The sequence below is a fragment of the Danaus plexippus genome, assembly GCF_018135715.1.
Source record: "Danaus plexippus chromosome 18 unlocalized genomic scaffold, MEX_DaPlex mxdp_20, whole genome shotgun sequence".
NCBI classification, from domain to species: Eukaryota; Metazoa; Arthropoda; class Insecta; order Lepidoptera; family Nymphalidae; genus Danaus; species Danaus plexippus.
Window position 1 is genome coordinate 2,195,438 of NW_026869853.1, and position 24,371 is coordinate 2,219,808.

General features: G+C 30.0%; 4 protein-coding genes across 5 annotated transcripts; 3 read left to right on the forward strand and 1 right to left on the reverse strand.

The window, feature by feature from the left end:
- Positions 1–1,885: 1,885 nt before the first annotated feature.
- LOC116773235 (uncharacterized) lies at positions 1,886–7,353 on the forward strand. The gene is made up of 12 exons (XM_061528446.1): positions 1,886–2,339; positions 2,658–2,832; positions 2,965–3,195; positions 3,654–3,812; positions 3,907–4,044; positions 4,163–4,263; positions 4,428–4,521; positions 4,672–4,836; positions 5,760–6,008; positions 6,104–6,275; positions 6,712–6,905; positions 7,182–7,353. The coding sequence occupies exons 1-12, from the start codon at positions 2,239–2,241 to the stop codon at positions 7,338–7,340; spliced, it is 1,938 nt and encodes a 645-aa protein (XP_061384430.1). The 5' UTR covers positions 1,886–2,238; the 3' UTR covers positions 7,341–7,353.
- Positions 7,354–15,025: 7,672 nt separating this feature from the next.
- On the forward strand, positions 15,026–17,036 carry LOC116773190 (uncharacterized). The gene is made up of 5 exons (XM_032665600.2): positions 15,026–15,043; positions 15,684–15,785; positions 16,190–16,307; positions 16,378–16,626; positions 16,868–17,036. The coding sequence occupies exons 1-5, from the start codon at positions 15,026–15,028 to the stop codon at positions 16,945–16,947; spliced, it is 567 nt and encodes a 188-aa protein (XP_032521491.2). The 3' UTR covers positions 16,948–17,036.
- A 540-nt stretch (positions 17,037–17,576) lies between these two features.
- LOC116773268 (NADH dehydrogenase [ubiquinone] 1 alpha subcomplex subunit 11-like) lies at positions 17,577–19,220 on the forward strand. The gene is made up of 5 exons (XM_032665689.2): positions 17,577–17,737; positions 17,873–17,976; positions 18,152–18,261; positions 18,577–18,780; positions 18,971–19,220. Exons 1-5 carry the CDS (start codon positions 17,657–17,659, stop codon positions 19,006–19,008), a joined length of 537 nt encoding a protein of 178 aa, XP_032521580.2. The 5' UTR covers positions 17,577–17,656; the 3' UTR covers positions 19,009–19,220.
- Positions 19,221–19,883: 663 nt separating this feature from the next.
- LOC116773269 (protein max) lies at positions 19,884–24,189 on the reverse strand. 2 transcript variants are annotated; one of them, XM_032665692.2, is made up of 5 exons: positions 24,003–24,188; positions 23,861–23,929; positions 23,640–23,750; positions 20,867–20,990; positions 19,884–20,133 (listed from the first exon to the last, which is right to left on the reverse strand). In XM_032665692.2, the coding sequence occupies exons 1-5, from the start codon at positions 24,042–24,044 to the stop codon at positions 19,967–19,969; spliced, it is 513 nt and encodes a 170-aa protein (XP_032521583.1). In that variant the 5' UTR covers positions 24,045–24,188; the 3' UTR covers positions 19,884–19,966. The 2 variants fall into 2 exon arrangements, with proteins under 2 accessions (XP_032521583.1, XP_032521584.1); XM_032665693.2 differs by lacking the exon at positions 23,861–23,929 and having other exon boundaries at positions 24,003–24,189.
- Positions 24,190–24,371: the final 182 nt, after the last annotated feature.

The window sequence follows — 24,371 nt, forward strand, 5'->3', positions numbered from 1 at the left end:
CAACATTTGTGGCCGTATATCGGCAATAACAAGGCGAATGTTTTCTTCCAAACGGTCAAACGTTTGTGGCTTATCTGTATAGACCAATGACTTTACGTAACCCCATAGAAAATAGTCTAGCGGTGTTTGATCACAAGATCTTGGAGGCACACTCACAGGTCCAAACGTGAAATTAGGCGGCCACCAAACGTGTCTTTCAATAAATTAATTGTGGTACGAGCTGAGTGATATGTTACGCCATCTTGTTTAAACCACAGCTCCTGAGCATCATGATTGTTCAATTCAGGTATTAAAAATGTAATAATCGTGGCTCTATACCATCGACTGTAACGTTCTGGCCATCATCGTTTTTGAAGAAACAAACAATGATTCCACCAGCCCATAAAACGAACCAAACAATCTGTTTTTTTTTTATGTAACGGTGTTTTGACATACACTTGAGGATTAGCTTCACTCCAAATGCGGCAGTTTTGTTTGTTGACGTAGCCATTCAACCAAAAAGGCGCTTTATCGCTAAACAAAATTCGCTTATGAAAATCGGGCACAACGGCAATCTCGTTTTGGGCCCATTCAACGAATCCACGACTTGTTTGATGATCGTTTGGCTTCAATTCTTGCACAAGTTGGATTTTGTAAGCACGCAAATATAGATCCTTCCGCAAAATCTTCCATAAATTTAATGGACACAGTTCTAATTCCTGTGCTCGATGGCGGATGGACTCATTCGGGTCTTCTTCAGTGCTACGCTCTACAGTAGCAATAGCATCTTCTGTACGCACCGCACGGTGTCTCTGGGGATGCGAGATATCAATTAGAGCAGACGTGGTGCGAAAACGTTCATAAAATTGCACGATTTTCAAGCGTTGTTCAGGCGTGAGTCTGTGAATAATGAATTGCCAAACCAAACGGAGAATAAATCACTAGACAGCTGTTAAATCGGTCGCCATCTTGAAAAGTAATGCCAACTTAAAGTTCTATACCTCGAAAAAAACACCCGTTAGTTCTAACTGAATGTGACACTTACGACTCATGAACTTAGATACCAAAATATTACGCGCATAGATATTCGGTTTATCCAGCGATAAATAACGTCCGACGTATATATTATGCATGTTTTAATAATTGTCAATATATACATATCGTTATTTCAATTAAATTCGACCCCGAGTACCTTTTATGTTCAGATTTTTTTTTATTTATAATAATAATTAGTGACACGCAATATTCTAATTAAAAACAATACCCGTCAAATGCTTTACAAGTTACAAAGCGTGAAACATTACCAGTGCTGTTCTCTGAAACTAAATTTCATTTTAAAAAATGATTATTGAGTATTTATATATCACAATATTTACGTTCATTGGATCGATGTCTGTAAGTCGTTTTATTACGTTCATTAAGTTTGTAAGTTCTAAAGAAAAGTTTGCTTAAAGGTAGGAAACTATTAAAAAAAAAGAGAGGGGTATCAGAAATAATTTTTAATAATTACAGTTAAACAACGCGATAATGATACTTATAATAGTAGTTAGTACTAATATGCATTATCTGACTAAACAGTTAACAACTATACTAAGACTTCTTACGTATAAAGTATGTAGGTATCAATATGGCATTAAAAATATTCAACGATTTTCAATCATCCAATATTCACCAAAAACATTTGAATTTCCAAATTAACAGAATTTGGCCAAATCACATGTAGTATAAGACTTTGACTTGAATTTTACGTAAAATATAATGAAACAAATACCTGTAATTAGGAGACGATATTGATGTCAATGTTTTTTTTTATAAAAAAAGTTATAGTCCCATTGTCCGATTGTATTTTTGTGATGAAAACAAAAAATTACTTTGTAGATTAACAAAATGTAATCCAGTAAGTCAATGTACTAAACTCGCAAAAGGAAATTGTGCTCATGTTTAAACAAAGAATGAGTTATGAATACGTTTGGCTTCTATGTATTAAAATTAGATTTGTTTTTGCAAAATTCCTTTATAATACACGACTTTGTTGAACGGACATTTTAGCGAACAACACAACTGGTTCGGTATAACAAAGTAATTTTAAAGTCAAGTTTTCATCAGAGCAAGAAAATAAAGTTTTTTATGTCAAACGTCACCTGTATGAACTTAAAAATTACAGTTATTTTTCTTTAGTACATCGCCAATGTCAAATATCTGACGAAAACTCATATTTGTAAAGTATCTAACATTTATTTTATACATAATCATTTTCGTATGGAGACCGCAGATCCAGAGTTCCGTATTTTAGCCCCACAAATCATTTGCCCCAACCATGACAACATTCCCAGCGTCAAACATGATTTCTCTGTTATAACGTGAGTATCTATAAATGTACGACAAATATTTATTAAATTTATACAGAAAAAGTAGCTCGTCTATAGTTATTTTTGATATATCTACACGAATTCTCAAACTTTTTAAATATTCTTTCTTGAAACTCACATGTTGTTATTTAATGTTATAATGCCACGGATAATTTTAAAAAAGGTTTTACTATTCCTAATGTCACTTTGACACGATATATGCATTATGCATGATTTAAAAGTGACACACGAATGTATGCGACATTTATAACCTTGGAATATCTTTAAAAAGCTTTTTTTTTTAATAATTTATTGGAACAATGTTTACAGAATACAGCCGAAATCTGTTTCCGATTTCCAATTATCTTGGATTGTACGTTGGGTGTCCGTGCCATCTCTTTCACAGCGGATGACTTTAAACCTTTGGAAATTAATTCGTGCTCTGGAAAATAAATTGAACGAGCAATCAGCAAATGATCTCGATTACATTGTAAAAAACAATGAGGTATAATTAATTTAATAATAAATTATTATCACAAATAAATTTTTAAAACAAAAAGAATACGTTTTTTCGCTTCACTTGTTTTTATGTTACAAATTTTTATTATAATGAAATTTATCAATAATCTAATTACAGTTACTGAGCGGAGTAACTTACCTCTTTCATGTAACTGCGTACAATGTAGAGGGGATCACAAAAAAAGCTTTTAAAATAATTTATGAAGACGAAGTTACAAACGCTAAGGACGTACAGAACACGCCTGATAAGTTCTCTGTCATATTATTGGGAGGACAAACAACTTATTTTGACATACAATATACTTTGGCAGCCGACGTCACTACTTGTACAGAAACAGAAGATTATTATGTAATAAATAAATTACTATACAGTTAATACCTAAACATTTTTCATTGAATGGTGTTATATAATATAAGCAACTAAAAATGAACAGAAATCTATTGGGAAATGACATATTATTGCTTTATATGTATTTTATTTCACGTACATTTACATTTTACATACAAAGTGTACACGGACTGTTTTTATCATTCGTTAAATCGCATCGTGAACAGTTGTAAAATATTTTCACTTACTTAGTGCACTCACGAACAAAACGAATTAATATTGAACTCATCAGCAAATGCTTATACTTTTCATTGTTATCTCACACAGAGAAAAATTACATCTACCTTAAAATTTTTTGCTAATTTAAATCATCTTCATAGCTCTTAAGAGTTACTACGTTTTTGTTTTATAAAGCAATTCATTAATCTCTACAGCAATGATAGATAAAATCATTGCCTTTATCTTTTTTAATCTTTCAGTTCTCGTGGTCTGTATCCAGTAAGGCTGATCACGTTGTAAATGTGTCGCATATTATAGGCTCCAAATTGGAAATACCCGCGTACACCTTAAAACCTGGACTAACATATGTAGCAAGCTGTGAAATCAAAACTTACAGTTCAAATATTTTTATCACAGACGTAAGTTCCTTCAGTCGTGTCGCTTAAAATTAAAACAGATCATATTTAAATTATCGCAATGATTGTTTAAAACGACCGTGTTTTGTACTTACAGGTAGCTTTGACGTTCTCTGTTCTTCGTAGAAGACTCCAAGTTTATTTAAATATAGACGAACTAATCGTACCAGTCAATGAAGCCTTTACGCTTGAAGCTTCTATCATTTATGATGATTTAAAAGATACTCCAATAAAAGTGAGGTCCTAAATCAGAAAAATCAATACGATTATATATATATTGTTAAATTATATAAACAATAAATGTATGAAGAAAAATAATTTGGGACTAATATTAACATATCAATGCATTCCAGTATGAGTGGTGGTGCACCAGCAATGAAAAATCATGTGACTTTTTTGAAAACAGGAGTGAAAGCATTTATAATGTATCACAGGGAATCTCGGAAGAAGGCATGTTAGTACATTTAAAAGAATATATTATTTAGTCTTTTTTTAAACGCGAATAAAAAGAATATTTTTATTTATACCTTAAAATATAATTGCATGACTCATATAATTTATATATACATAATAAATATAACAAATACACATTACACTGTCATTGACAACTATTCACAGTTACGATATACATTTAGCCGTCTTTGTCCTACAAGAAGTTGCGAAAACTAACGCTACAATAAGAGCTATAAATGGCATTTTACCAGTTTTGCAGGTATAATCTTCTGACCTCTTTATTTTCCATTATTATCTTGAAGTATATAAGCACCTAGAAATATTTTCTTATCATCGTTTGTAAACAGAAACCACTCGTTCTTAAATAAAATGTAAGTCTTTGTTTTCGCTTAAAGAGTATTTATTTTAGGTCCAGTCAATAAATCGTTTTACAAACGAGAACCAAGAAGTGCATCTAGTAGGTAAAGCAAGCAACTTGGCTCCCTCTTGCCATCTAACGTGGTACTTCGCTACCGCAGAGTACTTGGCTAGTGAATCAACTTACTCGGTCAATGACTCATTGAATGGATTCGTGGTGTGGAAAATCTTGGATTTTTTATACCTTTTACTAGCAAATAACGTAGAATATGCATTTTTCACTTTACTGAAATTGACGCACACATTTCATGGGCTGAATATTTTTTAACCTTGCAATAAAATTGATAATTTTGTTGCCACCGATATATAAGAAGCTTATAACATACGCTTTCAAAATTATTTATCATTTTTAAAAAAAAATAATTTGATTAACTGGAATATTTCTGGTTACTTATATGCTAGTACAACAAATATTTTGAAGTGTACATATTTCTAGTATGAAAATAAACTTGACCTTGTAGAAATATATGATTTATCTGATTAATAAGAGTGAATACTACCTAAAAATACTTTTGGTTATTTGTAGGTATTAATAACTAAATCTCAAAAAAGACAAATGTATTTTCCATTGAGACATTCGAGCTGCGATTCATACAACTTATTAGTAAATAACTTTTCAATGCTATCTTTTATAATAACCCAGTTAATTAATATGCAACTCTTCTTAATGTATTAAGGTCATACTGATGTACACTATACAGTAGTATTTTATTACACATGCTTGTGCAAATATTCTCCACTGGAAAGAATTGAGAAAGTGCATTTCTCTCGGACATTTTTTTACTTCAATGCTTGTTTTTTTTAAAGCGACCTTTCACAAAAGATAATATACTATATACATTTGATATTAATTACATTAGTTAAATCATATTTTTGTAGTTTAAACTCAAAATAGTTGTCTTTGAGTGAATTGTTTGAAAAACTGAATTTTGTCACATTGTGATTATAAAGAGATTGTTCTCATAGTACTGTTAACAAGATTTCGTCATGTTAACCTTACATAAAAATGAATTGATTTATTATAATTAATCGATTAAAAGGAATCCTATTCACAATAACTTAATCAACACTGAATTCTAGCACGGACATGCAATATCAGAATCATTAACTTTGAATTCTATTGAAGTGAATTTCCTCTACGAATATATCGATTTCACAAACGAAACTTACACAAGACAAATTGAAGCTAAAACGAAAGCAAACAACGGTAGAGCGCGTCTCGTTGCCGAATGCAACTGCTCTTTATCATTTGACTGCAGATCTCATGGCGTTGTCTACGGGGACCTTCGTTTACACTTAAATCAGAGCCCTGACATTTATAACTTTACGGTATACAAAATACATCTGTCTATTATATTATGTTATATTATTTTAATCAATATTTATTCAATTTACTGCGGTGAATGTGTAAACGCTTATTTCAGGTATATCCAGAATCGGGGTTGGCGTTGCAATCCTTGTTCCGAGTGAGCGCCTCCGCTTCGGACCCCGATGGACCTCTGCGGTTCACATTCTATTACGTCATCGACAACCGAACCATTTCACTGGCCTCGCATTTGGACCATTCCGCAATAGAAACACACCTGCCTTATATTGGTTAGGATAAAATTATAATATCATTAATAAATTTGTCTGCGAAACATTCCAGAGAATGCAAATCTATAGTGTAGAAAGACATTTTTAATTGACCATTATTTAAACACTTAATCCCCATGATTCTATCAAAGGGAATTAAACAAATACGAGAAATATTTTGCCTGTATAGAATAGGTAATAGAATAGCAGAAATAGGTAACTCTTAAATCATGCACTGCCCAATCCTATCTGACCCTATGGAGCCGTGAATAATAAAACAGAGACACATGCGACCTATTTTACTTAAAGTAAATTCTTATACAGTAAACCCCTGGGAATGTGGTTGAAATTCATTAGTAACAGACTTCAAAATGTCTCAAAGAATCCCGTATCCAATGTATCAAATGTAAAGAAGAAAATGCCATCATATTATATTAATAATTTGTTTGTAATTCAGTTGGTGGAACAGACGTCTCGGTTGAGGTGTGCGACTCCCTCAACGCATGTTCTAGGAGCAAATTCATAACCGTCAAAGTGTATCCGAGCGATGCTGACATTGACAAGCTTGCTGACAAAGCTCGAGCCCACATACGGCGCCGTGAAATTACAGATCTCACTCTAATCTCTATCTCAACCGTGTTGAGTCTCTCGGTGAGATAAAACATTCATAAATTAAATACAATATATATTTTTATTTATTTTTAATTCATGAATTCAGTCGCTAAGAAGAATGAAAGCGATTTCTTGGTCATATAATTTGAACTATTTTCTTATTCTCTTGGACCCTTAACACAAATAGGACTTTGCAATAGAACGTACACACGTAGTTACAATTATTGATGACCAAATTCATTTTTAATTTGAATTAAACGCGCCGATGCAATTTCTTGTAAAAAGCTTTAATATAAACTTTTATTTCGGCCACAGAACAGTCAACGATGGGAACAATTAACGATATTTACGGCAATATTACACGAAACGTTGCCAGCATTACGTACAAATTGTTCGTTATCAGAGCGCCGTTATAGCGACTTTACGAGCCAACTCGCTGCCGCGGGCCTCGATACAACACAACTTTTGGGCTAAAAAATTTAATATATTAATAACAAAAGTATTCTTCATACTTTTATTAATTCTTGTCTTTAATTGAATTTAATAAAGCTTGTAAACTCATACTTATCAAATAAATGCGAATTTTATGATGATATAAGGATGTTTTATTTGTCTTTCACTAATATCACTGACCAGATTTATAAGAAAATTTCAGGTAATGTGATATTTACTTAAAATTTCAATGTATTTAACCAAGTCATCCTAGATGTACGTTGTGTTTTGGGTGACGTCACATATCACAGGATATGCATGCCTCTACGATCTGGTTACTTTTTTTTTAAGTACATAATTTTTAATTCTTTCTCAATCCAATGACACAGTCCGTATTAAATCTGTGGCATGAACTGGTAGGTACATAAATATGTCCAATACAAATAGTAAATTTATATCATAACATTCAATGTGAAAATTATGAAAACAATAAAAAAAAACATCGACATGTAATGTAACGGGACATGTATACGAGTGCTTGTTAGTGCTTCCTCTCTCATAGCAGGACTATGTTTCATACAAGAGGATATGCCAACACCACCTCAAGTATTAAGACCGAGCGACTTTAAAACCTATTTTCTATAAATATATAATATTTCAATTGTATATTAATTATACAAGGTAAGTTTGTATTTCGTTTATACTAAACGAAAATTTTTTGCGAGAACTTTTGTTTTACATACCAATAATGAAACTAGTGTTATTCGGATTTACTACGCGGATTTTATTATTTAAAAACTACATAATCCCGACGTTTCGGTTACTTTGCAGCAACCGTGATCACGGGCAGACGAGGTGTGTGATGTGTCGTTTTTAAATAATAAAATCCGCGTAGTAAATCCGAATAACACTAGTTTCATTTAAATGAGTACTCGCGAAAATCTTAGATCTCATTACATACCAAAAATTTTAGTTTTTTTGTTAATATCCCATAGTGGGTTGCTCGGTCAAATGTTATATAATTTAAAATAGGTGCACCGAAATAAAACTTAATAAACACAAGAAACTTTATTACGAGAACGTGTAACAAAAAAATGTGAAACATTTTATGATCTGCTTTGAGAAAATTAAAAATACATTAAAAACGCAAATATTTCATGAATTGGTACAATTTATCTTACATCCTCTCATAACGAAGTAATGTTTGATCAAAGTGTTTTCTTTGTGATCGATGTCATAAATAAAACAACAAATTTAACGAACCGTGTTACTATACGTTGGTGTTAAAAGAAAGCTGACTAAAATCCTCGCACCACATACAACACAAACCAACCGGTTATGCTTTCTTGAAAGAAATGAAACATCTGTAAATGTTTTAATATCCCGACTTTACTTATATATATTTTTATATCCGCCATAAAAGATTAACTTTATACCCGGTGAGATAAGATAGACAATGCCGGTAATAATTCATAGTATTTTAATAACAATTCCAGGAATAATGCGGTAAGCTTTTTTAACGAAATAGCCATTAATCTTAGAATTCAAATCTTTAGTGGAATTTAATAACAATACATTTTTCTTATTCATCTATATTTTTTTGTCTTTAAACGTATTCTTATTGTTTTGCCTAATACATTTTACGTGCATTTGTTTCTATATCATTAACTAGCTAGCTGGAAGTCAGCTTATTTTATTGGGACGTTTTGTCCAATAAGAAGACAAAATGCAATTGTATTACGAAATAAAAGGCTTAAAAATATTTAAAGAAATTTTGTATAAACATTGTAACTACATTTATGAAGATCGCATTCTGTTTTTACGTGATCCGTTGTTATTTGAGTATGAACGACAAAAACACGACTTTCGTTTTTGGCTATAATCTATTGAAACCTTAACTCAACTCGTATGTGACATATACAATACATATTATACTTACGTTCTCAGTGCTATTGAATTTTTAAGTTTGATGGGAACAAACAAACACTCTTACTTAATTATGTATTATAATCTATAGGTATATTGTGAAAATTCATTCAAACTTTTGGGAACATGAAAAACAACTCTGTTAAAAAAAAATTGGTTCTCACTTTTTTAATTACTTTATTGATACGTTGAAATGAGAATAAACTTTAATTATAATGGATAAAAAAATGTCTCAATTAATTCGATTTCTTCTTTTGTTAAACATTTTTTTATTGTTCTAAACTACATACTCCCGACGTTTCGGTTACTTTGCGGCGATCGTGATTGCGGGGGCAGGCGAGGTGAGAATGCCTGTCTTGTTATTTGCTATCTGCCGCCAACGATTTCTTAATTTCCTAGCGTATAACGAATACTCACGAAAGCCTTAGATATCATTTGTTCTTTCATTTTTAAGCAAACACCAATCATGTATATCTACCAAATTTTACGAATACATTCAAATACAGCTATATTTAAATATTTATAACCGAACTCTAGTCGTTATATCAGTTTCTTTTGCTCTCTGGACTTTATCGAATTCTTTTAATAATCAAAGCTTTTTTCACTCAATCAAATTTCATCAAAATATAAAAAAAAAATACATCACGAGTTACTCATCTTTCGGTTCATTTAAAATAATTGGAAACGAAACCAAATGGAATATATGTTTGTAAAGGATCAGATAATTGTTGAAATATTGTAACATGTATTGGGTCATAAATATATAAATAAAATATCTTTAAAACACATTAAACTATATTTTAACTATTTTTTTATGAATCTGATAAACACAACCTGATTTATAATTTGGATTGAAAATATTACTATACTACAAATCCCGTTGACTAATCACATGCTTAGAAGGTACTAAATTACAATGGACTTTCAAAACAGAATTTTAAGAAACAGAATCGAATAACAAAATTTATATATGCCAGTGTACGTCTCTATTCCGAAGTGTGAAAATGTATGTAAAGCGTAACATTGCTTCTGAACTGTCCAATGTTGAACGTAAATAATGTTATTTTACGCAAAAACACTCAATATATTTCTTATTTTGTTAGCTTCTTAGCTGAATTTACGAGGTCTTTATATAGTCTTTTAGGCAATTACAATGAAGTTATCCGTATTATTGACCTTATCATGTAGAACTATGTTTTTGTCTTCACAAAAATATGTATTTTGGAGGGACTTCTATCTTGATTTGTTGTTTCACACGCAACGCGCATTGGAAGCTCATATGCCAATTATGGGTCCACCTCCCGTTATGTTTCAAAGTGTATGTCATATCTGTCCAACGTTTGTCTGAACTAACATTTTCGTGACATTTGCAAATTATTGTGATTTTTTAATACTAATGTTTTATTGAGCGCCTTTATTATATTTGACTAACTCCTTCGAGTTTTCTCCACCCAGTACTCAATATTATTATTCGTCCAACAAACAAAAATATTGACATTGGCAAAATTTTCCACGATTCCTGTGGAATGTTTTGATGAATGAAGCCATAGCAGATTTAAAAATAATGTTCTAACGTCTTACATTCACTGAATGTTTCAGTAAATTAATTAAACATAATATATGAGAAATAGTCTTTATGTGCTATAGACAAGAATTGCTATTACGTATTAGATAAGCTATTAAATCCTTAAAATATATATTTTTATGACAAATAGAAAATATTTTCATATATAATGACCAAACAACATCAATGTATGTAACTGTAAGTTTTTATTTAGAATCTATTCATCCTAGAATATTTTGTTTTTTCAGAATGTATTCTGATTCACAAATAAAAAAAGTTGATTGGATAGTAATTGCATTTTAGTTTAGTGCTCTTCTGGCGCAGCGCCAGTCAAACAAATGTCGAAAAATGTCCAAGCACTTTAAATAATTTAGAGCCGGCTGAGCCTTTGTTTGGAAAGTCAATTTGTTTTTTTATTGTATTCGGTACACATATTAAATGTGATACAAAAACTGTCTTTGAACTCTCTAACACTTTTAAAGCTAGTTTAGATTTGTAATACTCAACTTTTTAACAAAAAAAAATATATATATATATATATATATGTAATTGCATTTGCACCATTAATAATTATAATTAATTTATATAACTTAAACTATTTAATAAATGAGACTTGGGTTAAACTTAAAATTTTAATTTGAACGCTTCCATGTTGAATAAACATTTAACAGGCATGCATTTACATAGGTGAGCGTCGGATAACAGTTTAAGAAGTATACCTAAATTATCTGTTAAACAGAAGAAACTAAAGATTACAGCAAAAATATTTAATGAGAAAGCATTATTTGACAGTTTATTTATAACACAAAATAATAAAATAAATTATAACAAGTAACAAGTCTAACAAAATGAACAGAAATCTATTTCTGTTAAAGCGGCTTAGTATAAAACTTTTTCACGATTTATCTGCGACATAAAAATAAAATTTGCAGTGTTTATAATTGTAAGATATTAAAAATTAAGTCCAAAACTGATAAATATAAAACAGAGTTCAATAATACATATTATTTTATTCATAAGATAAGCTAATTCATTTTTTTAAGTATCTATTTAATACTTCTATTACTTACTTTTGAGATAATTCCAAGAACTTAACGTGTGACGGTCATTAAAATATCAGATAAGGCTTTTTACGAATCGTGCTAATTGCTTCTATCTCATGACTATTCTAAAATCTTCTTTTCAACTTTAATCTCTTCGTAACTAATAATTTATTAAACGATAAGTCATTTTAAGAAAATGAAATTTATGTTTTAAAGTGCACGCTCACTTTGAAATTAAAACAGTTTTATTTTTCAATCTTTATTGCTCAATTAGGTATTTAATGAACAAATTGAAGAAAAACACTAAGTTATAAAAGTTTTTGATCGCTTATTTTGTTTATTTGTTTGAATAGAACAATGATTTAATATTAAAAACTAATTTATCTTGTTGTTACTTAGACTTCTTATTCTTAGTATCACCGACTTCACCAGCCACGCACGACAAATAAGACTAAAATATTTTTATAATTTTCATCCTTTTAAATACGTCACAATATAAAAAAATGTAATATAACTTATATGAAAGTAATATAAATTGTACATAACTCAAAGCCGCCATTTTGTCGGCCTAGATAAAATGCATTCACAGGCTGTGCAGACATAAAAAATGTTTAGTGCTACTCGTTCCAATAAATTCATGAACGAAAATGTTTGGCGTAAATTGAATAGTCAATGAATTTTGCTGACAGAGTCCAGCTATAAATAACGAGTCGTATAAGCATTCTCTATAACCGTTTTATTGTTTTAATCACGATTCAAGCCTATCAAAACAGTATGTAAATTATATATAATTAACAATATTTAGTTTATTTTGTTTATAATAATATTTATTGTGAAAAGAATCATAACCGCTTCCAACCTGAGAGACGAGAACAGCCTTTAAGTACTTGCCTATTTAAAAAAATGAAAAACACTCAAATAGTATTAGTCAAAATTACAGACAATGATAAAAGTGTATTATTTTATAAAAAAACATACCAAAAAATACTATAAACTAATAATTCAGCTAAAATTAGATTATGGTTAGATTGTATTTTTTTTTTGTTCATCAAAATATCAAATTAAATGTTCCAAATTAGCAGTAACTGTCGCAGTCAATATTCTAACGATTCTTTAATATATTCACCTCCGATACAAGTATTGCATCTTTCCTCAGAACAAACAACAGAATATACGATTCAACTAAAAATTTATTTCGACAGCCAAAAAGGTTTAATGTACAGAAACTGCAAAACTCAATTTAAAATCTATACTATATATATTTATTCTAAGTAGAACTTAAAATAAGAGGAAACTCCTCATCAATCCAGGGATTCGCCGTACGACTGGGACTCGCGACCCAGGTGTAGCTCTAAAACATTTAATCCGATAACACAAAGTAATAGTGTTTTTGAATGAGCATAGAAACTAAATTAAATAAGTTTATGGAACGCTTGTTAAGGTAAGCTGTCTAAGATCTTCCTAGTGATAATGCTATGAACTAAAACTAATATCTTTTGCATATATTCATTAATCTAAACTTTATTAACGTTTATTTCATGTTATTTTGTAACCATCCACATTAATATAAGAAGCTTATATATATTGAATGTGTGGATTTGGCGTTTTTCTAATTACAAACGAGAATTGCTGAAGGATTTAATACTGAGACGTAGATTACCTTTGTGGTTAGAGCTGCTTACTGAGTCTTTAAATCTCTCTCTGGAGCACGTTTGAAACCGACGTCAGTGAATGAACTGAGATAAAAACGATCTGGAGTCATTAATACAGAACCTTGAAAAACCATATTGATTATATTACATTAAATTAAAATATTCAAACAGTTTTATTTTAAAATATATATTGGAAAATAAAATATAAAAAGAAGAATTAAGAAATCATTAGAAATTTTGTATTGGCAATATTTTGTTATCATTTTTCCTTATACGAGTCTAGTTATAAGGCCTTATTATCAAAAATGTTACCTTCGGTGTCAATAAGACCAGGGCTTCGCTATGAAAATATATATATGGCTATATTTGTTGTGGCCTTAAAAATAATATAATTCACATCTCGTCAGTCCGTGATCACGGCTGTCGCAAATTAACCGAAACGTCGGGAGTATGTTGTTTTGGAAATAATAAAAATACGCGCAGTACAATCCGAAAAATATTAGTTTCATTTAAATGATATAAGTGTTAAAGATTACTTTTACCATTACAATATATAATCTTATATTGGCACTGTTGTCTATTTCAGCTGTTGTGTACTATGTATTATTACTTATAACGTGTCCGACAGTCGACACTTTCCTATTAGTATTATGATGGAAGAATTTTTATAAGCATTAAACAAGGAAACATTATTAATAATTATTATAAAGTATACATTGTTGACTTCCAGAGACTTTAACGTCGATAAAATCAACATGTCTCTCAAAAGGTAGCTCTCTTCGCTCTGTTTGCGTCGAATTTAACTGACGACGAATAGATGACTAGGAAGCAAAAATTATAATCAAATTTTATTATTTCTCACTATATATTTTTTAAACTTTATTTTATACAATAATAATAGAAAATTCGTAAAAGAACAATCTAGATAGAAAATTGAATTATCAGATAATATAAATTTGATAAACAAAGGAAACCACTATACGATGGAAATCTCTCTTTTTTTAAATAAATTATTTAACAGATATTCTTTGGATAAATAATTTTAAGTCTTATATGTCAATTTCTGGCAAAAACGTTTTTATTAAGTATTTATTTTAACTATAATGAAATTAGTTTCAAAGATCTAGTTGAAAGTGTAACAAACATTTATTATTTTTCTATTTATGATAAATATTACTGGTGTTGTTAAAAGTAACTAAAGAGAGTATGTACTATACATTTAAATTGTCTAAGCAGAAACGGTTTACAGTTTCTAGGGATTAAGTAAACCAAATGCCTTTAAATAGGACAGGTATATAGAAACAATGGGTACCCATTCCTTTAATAAATAGCCCGATGGTGGTAGGGGGTTGGGGGTTTAAAAGAATGAGGTTGTATATATGGCTAATGTTTTGATTTTAAGTTAGTTTCACGTCAGGATCTACTCGTTATGAGTCGAATTATTTTTACAAAAATCTGCCATAGTTAAATCATTAAATTTTGAGTGTGTACGTATTTACGCGGTTGTTTGTGTGTTTTAATGTTTCAATAAACTTTACAGTAATGGATTACCAGAATCGAGTGAGTTGTTTTAAAAAATATATATTTATTATTTCATTGTAATGTTTGTTAATATTTAGATCACACTGGAAGCAGTGCATAAATCTCATGTAAAGCATTACATACGTATCATAGATTTATGAATTTAGAGCGTCGCACCTTCATTGCGAATGTGTTTACAGATTTCAAATGATAGATTCGTTAGCAAACAAGACTTGTAATATAAATAGGCACTGCATTAAGCATTTTATACACAAAGCATTTGTAATAGGAACTCTTATATATGTTTAAGGCCCCGTCATCATGTAAAATTAAGCCCAAAAAAAGAGGAAGACCTACTGGGAAGAATAGAACGCCGCTATCGATTGTAAGTGCAAAAATTATAAATATTTACTTATGTACACCCAATATATATATATGTTTTCTACTCTCTGTATCTATATATATATATATGTATATTTTGAGTACGTCTATAAATTATTTTTGTACTGTTATCATATCTGTACAACGAGTAACTTATATGTAAATCAGTTCTAAGTTTGTCTGGAAAATAATGATTTTGTGACATCTGTATTGAGACATTCAATCAGGTTAAAAATTGTGATACGATGGAATGGAGTAAAAGACATATTATGGTAAATGTTTTTATGTATACTTTTAGGAGGAAAAAAGGGCAAGAAATGCTCAGTACGAAAGGGAGAGACGTCACGCAGCTTCCGAGGCTATGTCGATTTTAGCCGAAGCTACTGGCTGTGATCCCACTGTAAGTACTTAACCAATATGTTTTATAAATTTATATATAAAATAATATATAACAAAAAAGTATTTATTAGTCTGGATGATTAATGATATTAGGTGTCTTTTTTTATGCAATAGACAATATACGTCTATAGTAACTAAATATTCAATGTTGATCTCAAATAGTTCAGGTAGAAACAGCCAAAACAATTGAAAATTGTAGCTATTTCTGAGCGCGTTGCATATACAGTTTAGAAGTACGTGTTCCGACGTGTCACCGAGCACATACATTTTATTTATGAACGACTTGAATACGTAATATTTTTCATTCTACACCAAGAAACTTTTACACCGTTTGAGTGATAAATAGTATTCCTCTACAAATATTTGGTTATTTATAAATTTATATATCATTTTATATATTTTTAGCTGTCAAATGCAGACATTTTAGCCACCGCTTTAGCGCAGCTCCAGAGGGCATCTGAAAGAGACCCAGAAGACGATATCGCTCATATAAGGAGATGTAACGAAAAGTTGTTGCTCCAAGGTAGTATTTATCATCATATTATATATTACTATGCATATTGGTGAAAAATCTAATACGTGATATTTTTTAGTGGAAATTTTAGAAGAACGTTTATCTAACTGGGAAGAACCTGAGAATAATACCGATGCTCACGATAACGAGGAAATTACTGTTAGTGAACGTAAACGGAAAGGAGATTTTGACGAAAATAAAATAAGCAAAATAAAAAAATGTAAAAGTGAGGAAAACATTCTGAACACTTCTTTAAATTCGGACATCATTGACTCGGACACACTGGAAATGTTTTGTTCGCCTTCAGATCTGAACATCATAGAATCTGGTAACTAAAAAAATATTTAATTGTTTATTTATTAGACTGGCAACACTTTGGTTCTTAATGTTGCTCTGAATCGTTCTAGTTATCTAATAGATTTTACTTTTTTAATTCTTTATTATTTTATATGTTTGTGTATCTTATCAACTTAATAATTCAAACACTTTAACCCCTGTACATGATACTCTCTATATTTTCAAGAATTCAATTCAGTCGAACTGTTTTTCATAAATTACTTTCTTTTCAGTGTGCAGTGAATGGGTTAACGAAGAAACTGATTCGGACAATAAAGACGATTTGGGCACACTCGACTCTTTTATAAACTGATTTTTAATCATTTAGCAACTAAAAATATGTGTGATATTACATTAAAAATAATCAATTCAATTTGTGTGCAATAAAATATTTTTTTTAAATATATTTTTCATTAATTAGAATAATAATGATACTAATCAGCTTCCTGACTCAAAACCTACACGTTGAAAGACGTAAACTAAGAATTATAATATGAAATAATGTTGTTGGACGATTTTTGTCCCACTAACAAAGTTAATTTCACTTTGAAATTATTGCCACTCAAAAAATACAAGCGGATACTTATTTTTTTTAAGGTTCTCAAGTCAATGATGACACAAAATAATAATTAAAACATCGTGGCATATTAATTAAAAGTACAATTTGACTCTTAATTTGAGGCACCTTGTTTAAAGTTTAGTAATAAACTAACTTCACAAGTTAGCTGCTTAATATGTACTTTAGAATTTATTGGATTTAAAAATCCCTCTAAGCAATTCCAAGCTTTATAGATTGTAAACCTTAGTATAAATATACAGATATCAGACACCCAGCGAATGTAAAGACATGAATAATCTAATACCTTAGATGTTTTTCATAGTTTTTGAACTTAAAATTTATAATATAACAACGAAGGTATCATACATTGAGCCTGGTTAATTAAATTGACTATCATTTTAAAAAAAAAAACTTGACGTTATAAGTCTTGACAAGCAATTTATTATAATTATTCTTAACGAAAATGTCATGTAAGTGTCCACCAAAAGTTAAAAAAAGTTATAGTTATTATGATACCCCCGATGGCTGTGATGTCTTCAAAAAGGTATTTGCTTTTCAATATTTAAATAAAAATATGAATCATTTTTAAAAGAATTTTTGCATTATGGAAACCAAATTTTGTGAATGCACAATCTCCTTAAATGACATGTGAAGTTCTAAAATATAATTCGAATTTAAGATGCTGGTAACGAGTAGATACGGCGCCATGGCCGGTTTAATTCTATCAACGTACGACGTGTTAATGTATTCACACGCAACTGGATTGGGGAACATGATGAGGCGGTGAGCAATATTCACTCCCTTATATAGGCGTTTCTTAATCTTATGTTACTTAACCGCCCACTAAAGTTCGAAATGTATACACAAATATCTTTTTTTAACTTGAATTAAACGTTTATCAAAGTGTTATTTTTCAAATAACCATAATAATTAATAATAATTCCAATATATATGATAGATATGCCTACCACACGGCTCCACTCGCCCTGGCGGGCGCTACATTCGCGGCCGTTGCCAACGGAGTGCAACACCTTAGAAAAAGGGATGACCCTCTGAACTATTTTATTGGTAAAGAAAATTATTAAAATCGTTGATAAGAAAATTATTGAAATTGAAAATTATTATTAAAAACAGATAACTGAAAACAAAAATCAAACTGTTTTAACATATATCGAATGTTTTTTTTTATCTATGTCAGTTCTACATTTCACATAAGATGTTTATCCTTATTACCTAATGAAATAGTGTTATCTCTATATACAGTATTTATAAAATAAGGAAGTAATAAAATCGTGTTTATGGTATACACTATACCATAGAGGAAAATTTATCACATAAATACAGATACACTATGTATATAATATAACCGTTCCATCATTTTAGGGGGAGTTTCTTGCGGTCCTATACTAGCTTACTACTTTGGTTCCTATTACGCATTGTTCGTGGGCGGACTCTTACTTGGTATAGCTGGCGCTATCAAAAAAGACGCTGTTGATAATGACTTCGACCTTTTGCCTCACGTACCAACTTTGGGTACTGTGGACGGCTGGAGAAGGGATTACACATTAGTACAAGATCCTAGAGATAGTAAGTGGAGATTATATCTCGATTAATATTATAAGTATCCTTTGTTTTGCTCTTAAAAGTTGTAACAAGTTAAATATGTGAAGGTATACAAAGAATCTTACCTTTATCGTGTTACTGATTTGTCACGATATTTCAAAAATTGTACCATGTAATATATGTATATATATAATATTAAATAATCTTCTTCCAGCTCTCATTCATACATGCGGCAAAGAAAATGACAAATGATATTGTATTGAAATATTCGAATATTTAATAAACTATAAAATTGTATATATTTCTTTGTCCATATAACTTTTATACTCGATATATTTATCAAGAACCGATAGATGTGGAATAATTATCAAAAAAAAAATAATCGATTTGGTAAGTAAAAAACATGATATAAATGTTTCAATCAACATTCATATACTATAGGAAAATAAAACGATTTCAAACAAGAGTATTTTATATTACGTCATAACCTAATAGTCTTCCAGAACCCAAGAAACATTTTTTTTTTCATTGAAAACAACAAAATATTCTTTAACATACTATTAAAACAATGCATCAAACTAGATAACCATAAATTAAACAAGATTCACAATATTTAAAACATTTCTAATGACAAGATAGGAATGTCAATGTAAAATATGTTCGAGAAGACTACTTAGAAACTAACTGAATATTCATTAAATAATCTAAAATAGATTTATTTGCAGCGGAATATTAATTGTATGACATTATTAGAGATCCTACTACAACACAATGAGAGCACTTTGTCATTCAAATCAATTGATGTCAATTAAAAAGATTCTTAAACAAAATTTATAGTGAAGATAATATTGCTGCATATGTAAAAATTATATACAACCTAAAACTACTCGCTTTATAGATAATTGTACCTTTATATTATTACTTATTATATTCATACTTAATTAATTTCGAATACTTAAAAAAAAATCACAACATATTAAGAGCAAGACTAAAATATATTAAATACGTCCGCACAAAACTATAGATTATTATAAGAATATTCATCTTAATGTAACCTTAGATAGAATTATTGCTACACCGACTGAAAAATAAGTAGGCATTTTGCAATATTAAAAAAAAACCCAAAGAACGGGTCCTTTGGTAAAAATAATATCTCAAAATATATTGTTCTTTGAAAATTTTCTTTACATTAAAAATTATATTTATTATATTACACATTAACACTGTTTATTTTAAGTTTTTTCACACGTCTCGTTGTTCCCTCACCGTCTGAACTGTCCGTGTCGTGGGAACTGTCTTCAGCTGATTTTATACCTAGTCCTAGTTCATGTGCATCCATATAGTTTCCCGTAGCCCTCGCCTTCTCTAATGCTCTAACTGTAATAAAATTGTACATATATAAAAATGATGTAAAAAAAATGTCTAACAAAATGTTGAAAGGTTTTTTTAAAAACAAATATTATGCATCAAAATATAAAATATCAATTCTTTATAACATTCATATAAATAAAAATGCTCTTAATTGTTACATTCCCTGTATCTTTTGTGGTAAGTTACATAGTATTCTATATACACATATTGGCACAAAGAAAAAAATTTCAGAAGAAGTTCTACAGATTCCTTGTCTCACAAAAGAGTTAAGTCATTATTCCCTATAACAAACTATTTTAATAACTTTATTCTAATCCTATATAAGTTAAATTATATGTCTTAATGAAGAGATTCTTCAAAATTTTGTCAAGCTGTGATGGTGCTAGCTTTTATATCAGTCACTCATTTACAGGAGTAGTGTGTTGTTACTTGTCATCGATTTAACATATCTTGATTTGTGTCTGAGATAAAAAATGTGCATTTTGTAATTAATATTTTTCTGCAATGGTATTGTCGGACCTAGCTGAGGATGTTATATCTTGTGCAACAGGAACAAGCTGGCATGAACAATTTTAAAAGTTCTAAACATTGAGATGTTTAACGGAAGACAGCAGCTTGGATAACAAGTACAATGCAAAATGTCTATGACTGGCCCCTTTCCTCCGATTCCCAGCGTTTATAACTGAGGAGCCAGGAGGTGACTAGCATTAGACCAAGGTATATAAACATTTAAACTTACTCTGAGTTTCCAGAATGTTGTTCTGTCGTTTCAAGTCATCAATGTCTTGTTGGTGTGCGTTGTTTTTCCTTCTCATAAACTGTATATATTCAGCTGCCTTTTTCAATATTTGGGCTCTGCTGGCCTGGAAAATGACAAAGACCTATTGAACTGGCAGTCTAAACAGTGTTACCAATATGATTTATTTTTGCAACACTATATAGATAAATCTGCTTTTTTAACTGTAAAGAAGAAACTTTTATAGTTGACCAAGAACGATGCATTGTGTTTCTTGATCTCACAAGCGTTTTATAAAACCAAAACAAATTCACTACAAATGAGAGGTCGCGAGCTAAAATTCAACGTATTTTATTATAATCATTGACAGAACAAACTACATACAAAATACTCTTCTATTGGACGCCATAGATTTTAATAAATAGTTACTTATTTTCTAAACAAATTTTACAAAGCCAAAACAAAAAGGTTTAGTTTGAAGGCACCAGAAATTTAAAGCGGTTTAGACTTGTTCTCTAGATGAATACACATGCTGAATAACTTGATAGCGGCTTTTTACTTGAGGAGATGTATTTTTTTTACTTCTGCCATGGCTTCATTAACACTAAATTTGTCGAATATTTTTGAGGCAATATTAGTACCTAATGCACTTTATAAAAATGCTTCAAAATTTTGAGAAAATAGCGATTTACGTCAGAAGTTTAGCACTATTGTTTTGCTTTCTAATTTTTAATTTGACATCCAATTCACGATCCACATTGATTACTTAAAAATTTGTATGTATACCCCGATTTTATATCTACACACTACACACGGAACATTGAGTTTTCCATTTAAAAAAAATGTTACGTTATAGCATTGACGTAGGTTATTAATTAAAAATTAAGAAATAGGTATGTAGTGTGACGTTGCAAGTTTGTGCCAAGCATACTGATTCAGACATCGGTAACCACAAAAGAAAACACGAAGTTGGCATAAACAACAGTAGAGGCAAATAAAAATATAATTAAAAATTTAACAGCATCAGCATTTTCTAAAAAAAAATTTTATCATATTTAATTTCATTTTACCTTCGTTTTTAACTTTGATTAATTTTTTTAAATATTAACCAAAGATAAAAAAAAAATAGCAAAATATTCAATACATGGTATATTTTATTCCATCTACGAGTTTTTTTAAAATGTCTTGCTTTCTTCTTTCTACCCTCTTCCATCCATGTATTGGAATGCACAATTTGACAGTTACTGAACTGATTATGAGTTCACGCAATGGTAACCCTATTCCATGTTTTGTTAGGAGGTTATTATTCAAATTCCAGCCTTAATCTTCAAGGTACCAATATCCAATGAAATCATCTAGTCTTTAATATAATAACCGCAAAAGGAAACATATATCTTCTGTCATAGAAAAAAGGGCTAGCAAACCTACTTCTATTTCTTCATTCCCAAATTTCCCTCTATCAATTAAAATTAATCAGCCGGGCCATTTAATAATTCAAGCTTTTCATTCAATAAACTTAAAATATTACAGGCAACCCACTGATTTTCAATGAGATTATGGACATTCAGCATCTTCATAGCACTTTAAGAACCAACTGTTTTAGATCTCTGTTTTACTTATGAAATTATTGAAACTGCTGGCAATAATGGAAGTGTGTTGCCAGAGGTAAAATGCATTTAATTCAAAGCTGTGTACAGTGGGATATATTTTAATTAACATTTAACTCAATACATCAGTAACTGGTCAAATACATCGAAAACTTCATTACTGATCCGACAGACGGGCTTTATTATAAAAGCAACTGGAAGATCATCCGAAGGTTGTAGGTTCAAATCCTATTCATGTCAAACATTTTTATTTAATATATTCCGTATGAATATTAATTAAATTTCACTGCCTTTGCTCTTTATAGAGATGCATAGTCCACATCAAACATCAGGGTCGAATACAATAGCACTGTTACATATTTGACGAGAAGTGAAAGCAAAATTTGCAAGGTTATCATGAGTTATTTCTTTGAAGAGTATTTAAATAGTCTTAAGGAAGGCCAAGGTCAAGTTTGTTAAGAAAATTAAAGATAACATATAATTCACAAACTTAAAAACATTACTTTAAACAATCTTAACCATTACATTAACACTACAGTTCATTTACCGTAATTTATGCTTTAAAATGTGTCGACTTTAAAATAAATTTGGTAATAAAAGTCATTCAAATTAGATATAAATATTTAATTGAATAATCAAAAGTAATGTTTGTAATTTAAAAGAGAAACTAAATTTTTCAGATATGTTACACGCTTTAAGTAATTTATTTAACAACAAGAACACTTTCTATCAAAACATCGGGAAAATCTAAAATAGTATTATAATACCGCATAGTGTATACTGGAAAACTAGTTTCATTTTACTTGTATCGTTGCGAGAATCTTATGTATCATTAATTTAAAGGTGTTTAGTCATAAACGTCAAAATATATTTGTAAATATTACGAGTCATGTTTGCAATTAGTGAAGTAATAATATCTTCTACAATAAAAAAATAATATGTGCGACTATAACAAACTTGTTAAAATGTAACAAAAAAAGCGATAAACACTGCAAACACTATTAGAAACCTATAACGAAAATCATCAAGTTGTCTCTCTCATAACAAACCACTTTTAAGTGCTGATGTTTATCTCCAAAAAAAACGCCTAATACTGCTATATATTTTCAGTGCCAACAAACTAAACTAATCCTCAACAATTATATAGTAATAGTATTTTAGTCACATACCACTTTTTCCCCCTGTAGTGCAGGTACTGAATCCCTGAGGGATGTAAAACTATCTTTTATGTGATCTCTCCTTTTCCTTTCTAAGGCATTATGGTGTGCTCGTTTTTCGGCCTAATAGGGTTTAAAAATATCCCATTAATAATTTTCGAGTTTATATATCGTCGTTAAGAGTAGATGTTTAATCAATGCATCAGTTTTTATTTTATTAGATTTGTTTTTACCTGAGAATAATATCCACTTCCACCTAAACTACTTCTAGCGTGAGTTCGAGAGTCGGAATCATTTTCAGCCTGTAAGTTTAACAAATGTAATAAAATAAACACAGAGACCTGACACAATGAAGCGAAACAGGAAAGCACCTACATCACTTTCGATATCAATATCGCGATCGTCATCACTCATCATCTTGAGCCGTTTCACTATAACTCACGTTAAAATTCAAAAGAACAACATTAGTTTGAAGTTGCAAAACGTAAAATTGAATGTTTTAATAATATTACTCTCTAAATTTGCACAAGAAAACGCGTGACAGAAATGACATGATTTAAGAGAACAACAAGTTGACATTTTGATATCTTTTCATTCAGGCTTGGATTCTAGGATAAAGGACAAAAATGTTCTTTCTGGTAAACCATATTTACAAACATTTTGGGTTATAAACAAAACTTTTTAATTTATATATTTTAGTCAAGGTGTGATAAATGTGAAAAACATTTTAAACAGTAGAAAGAA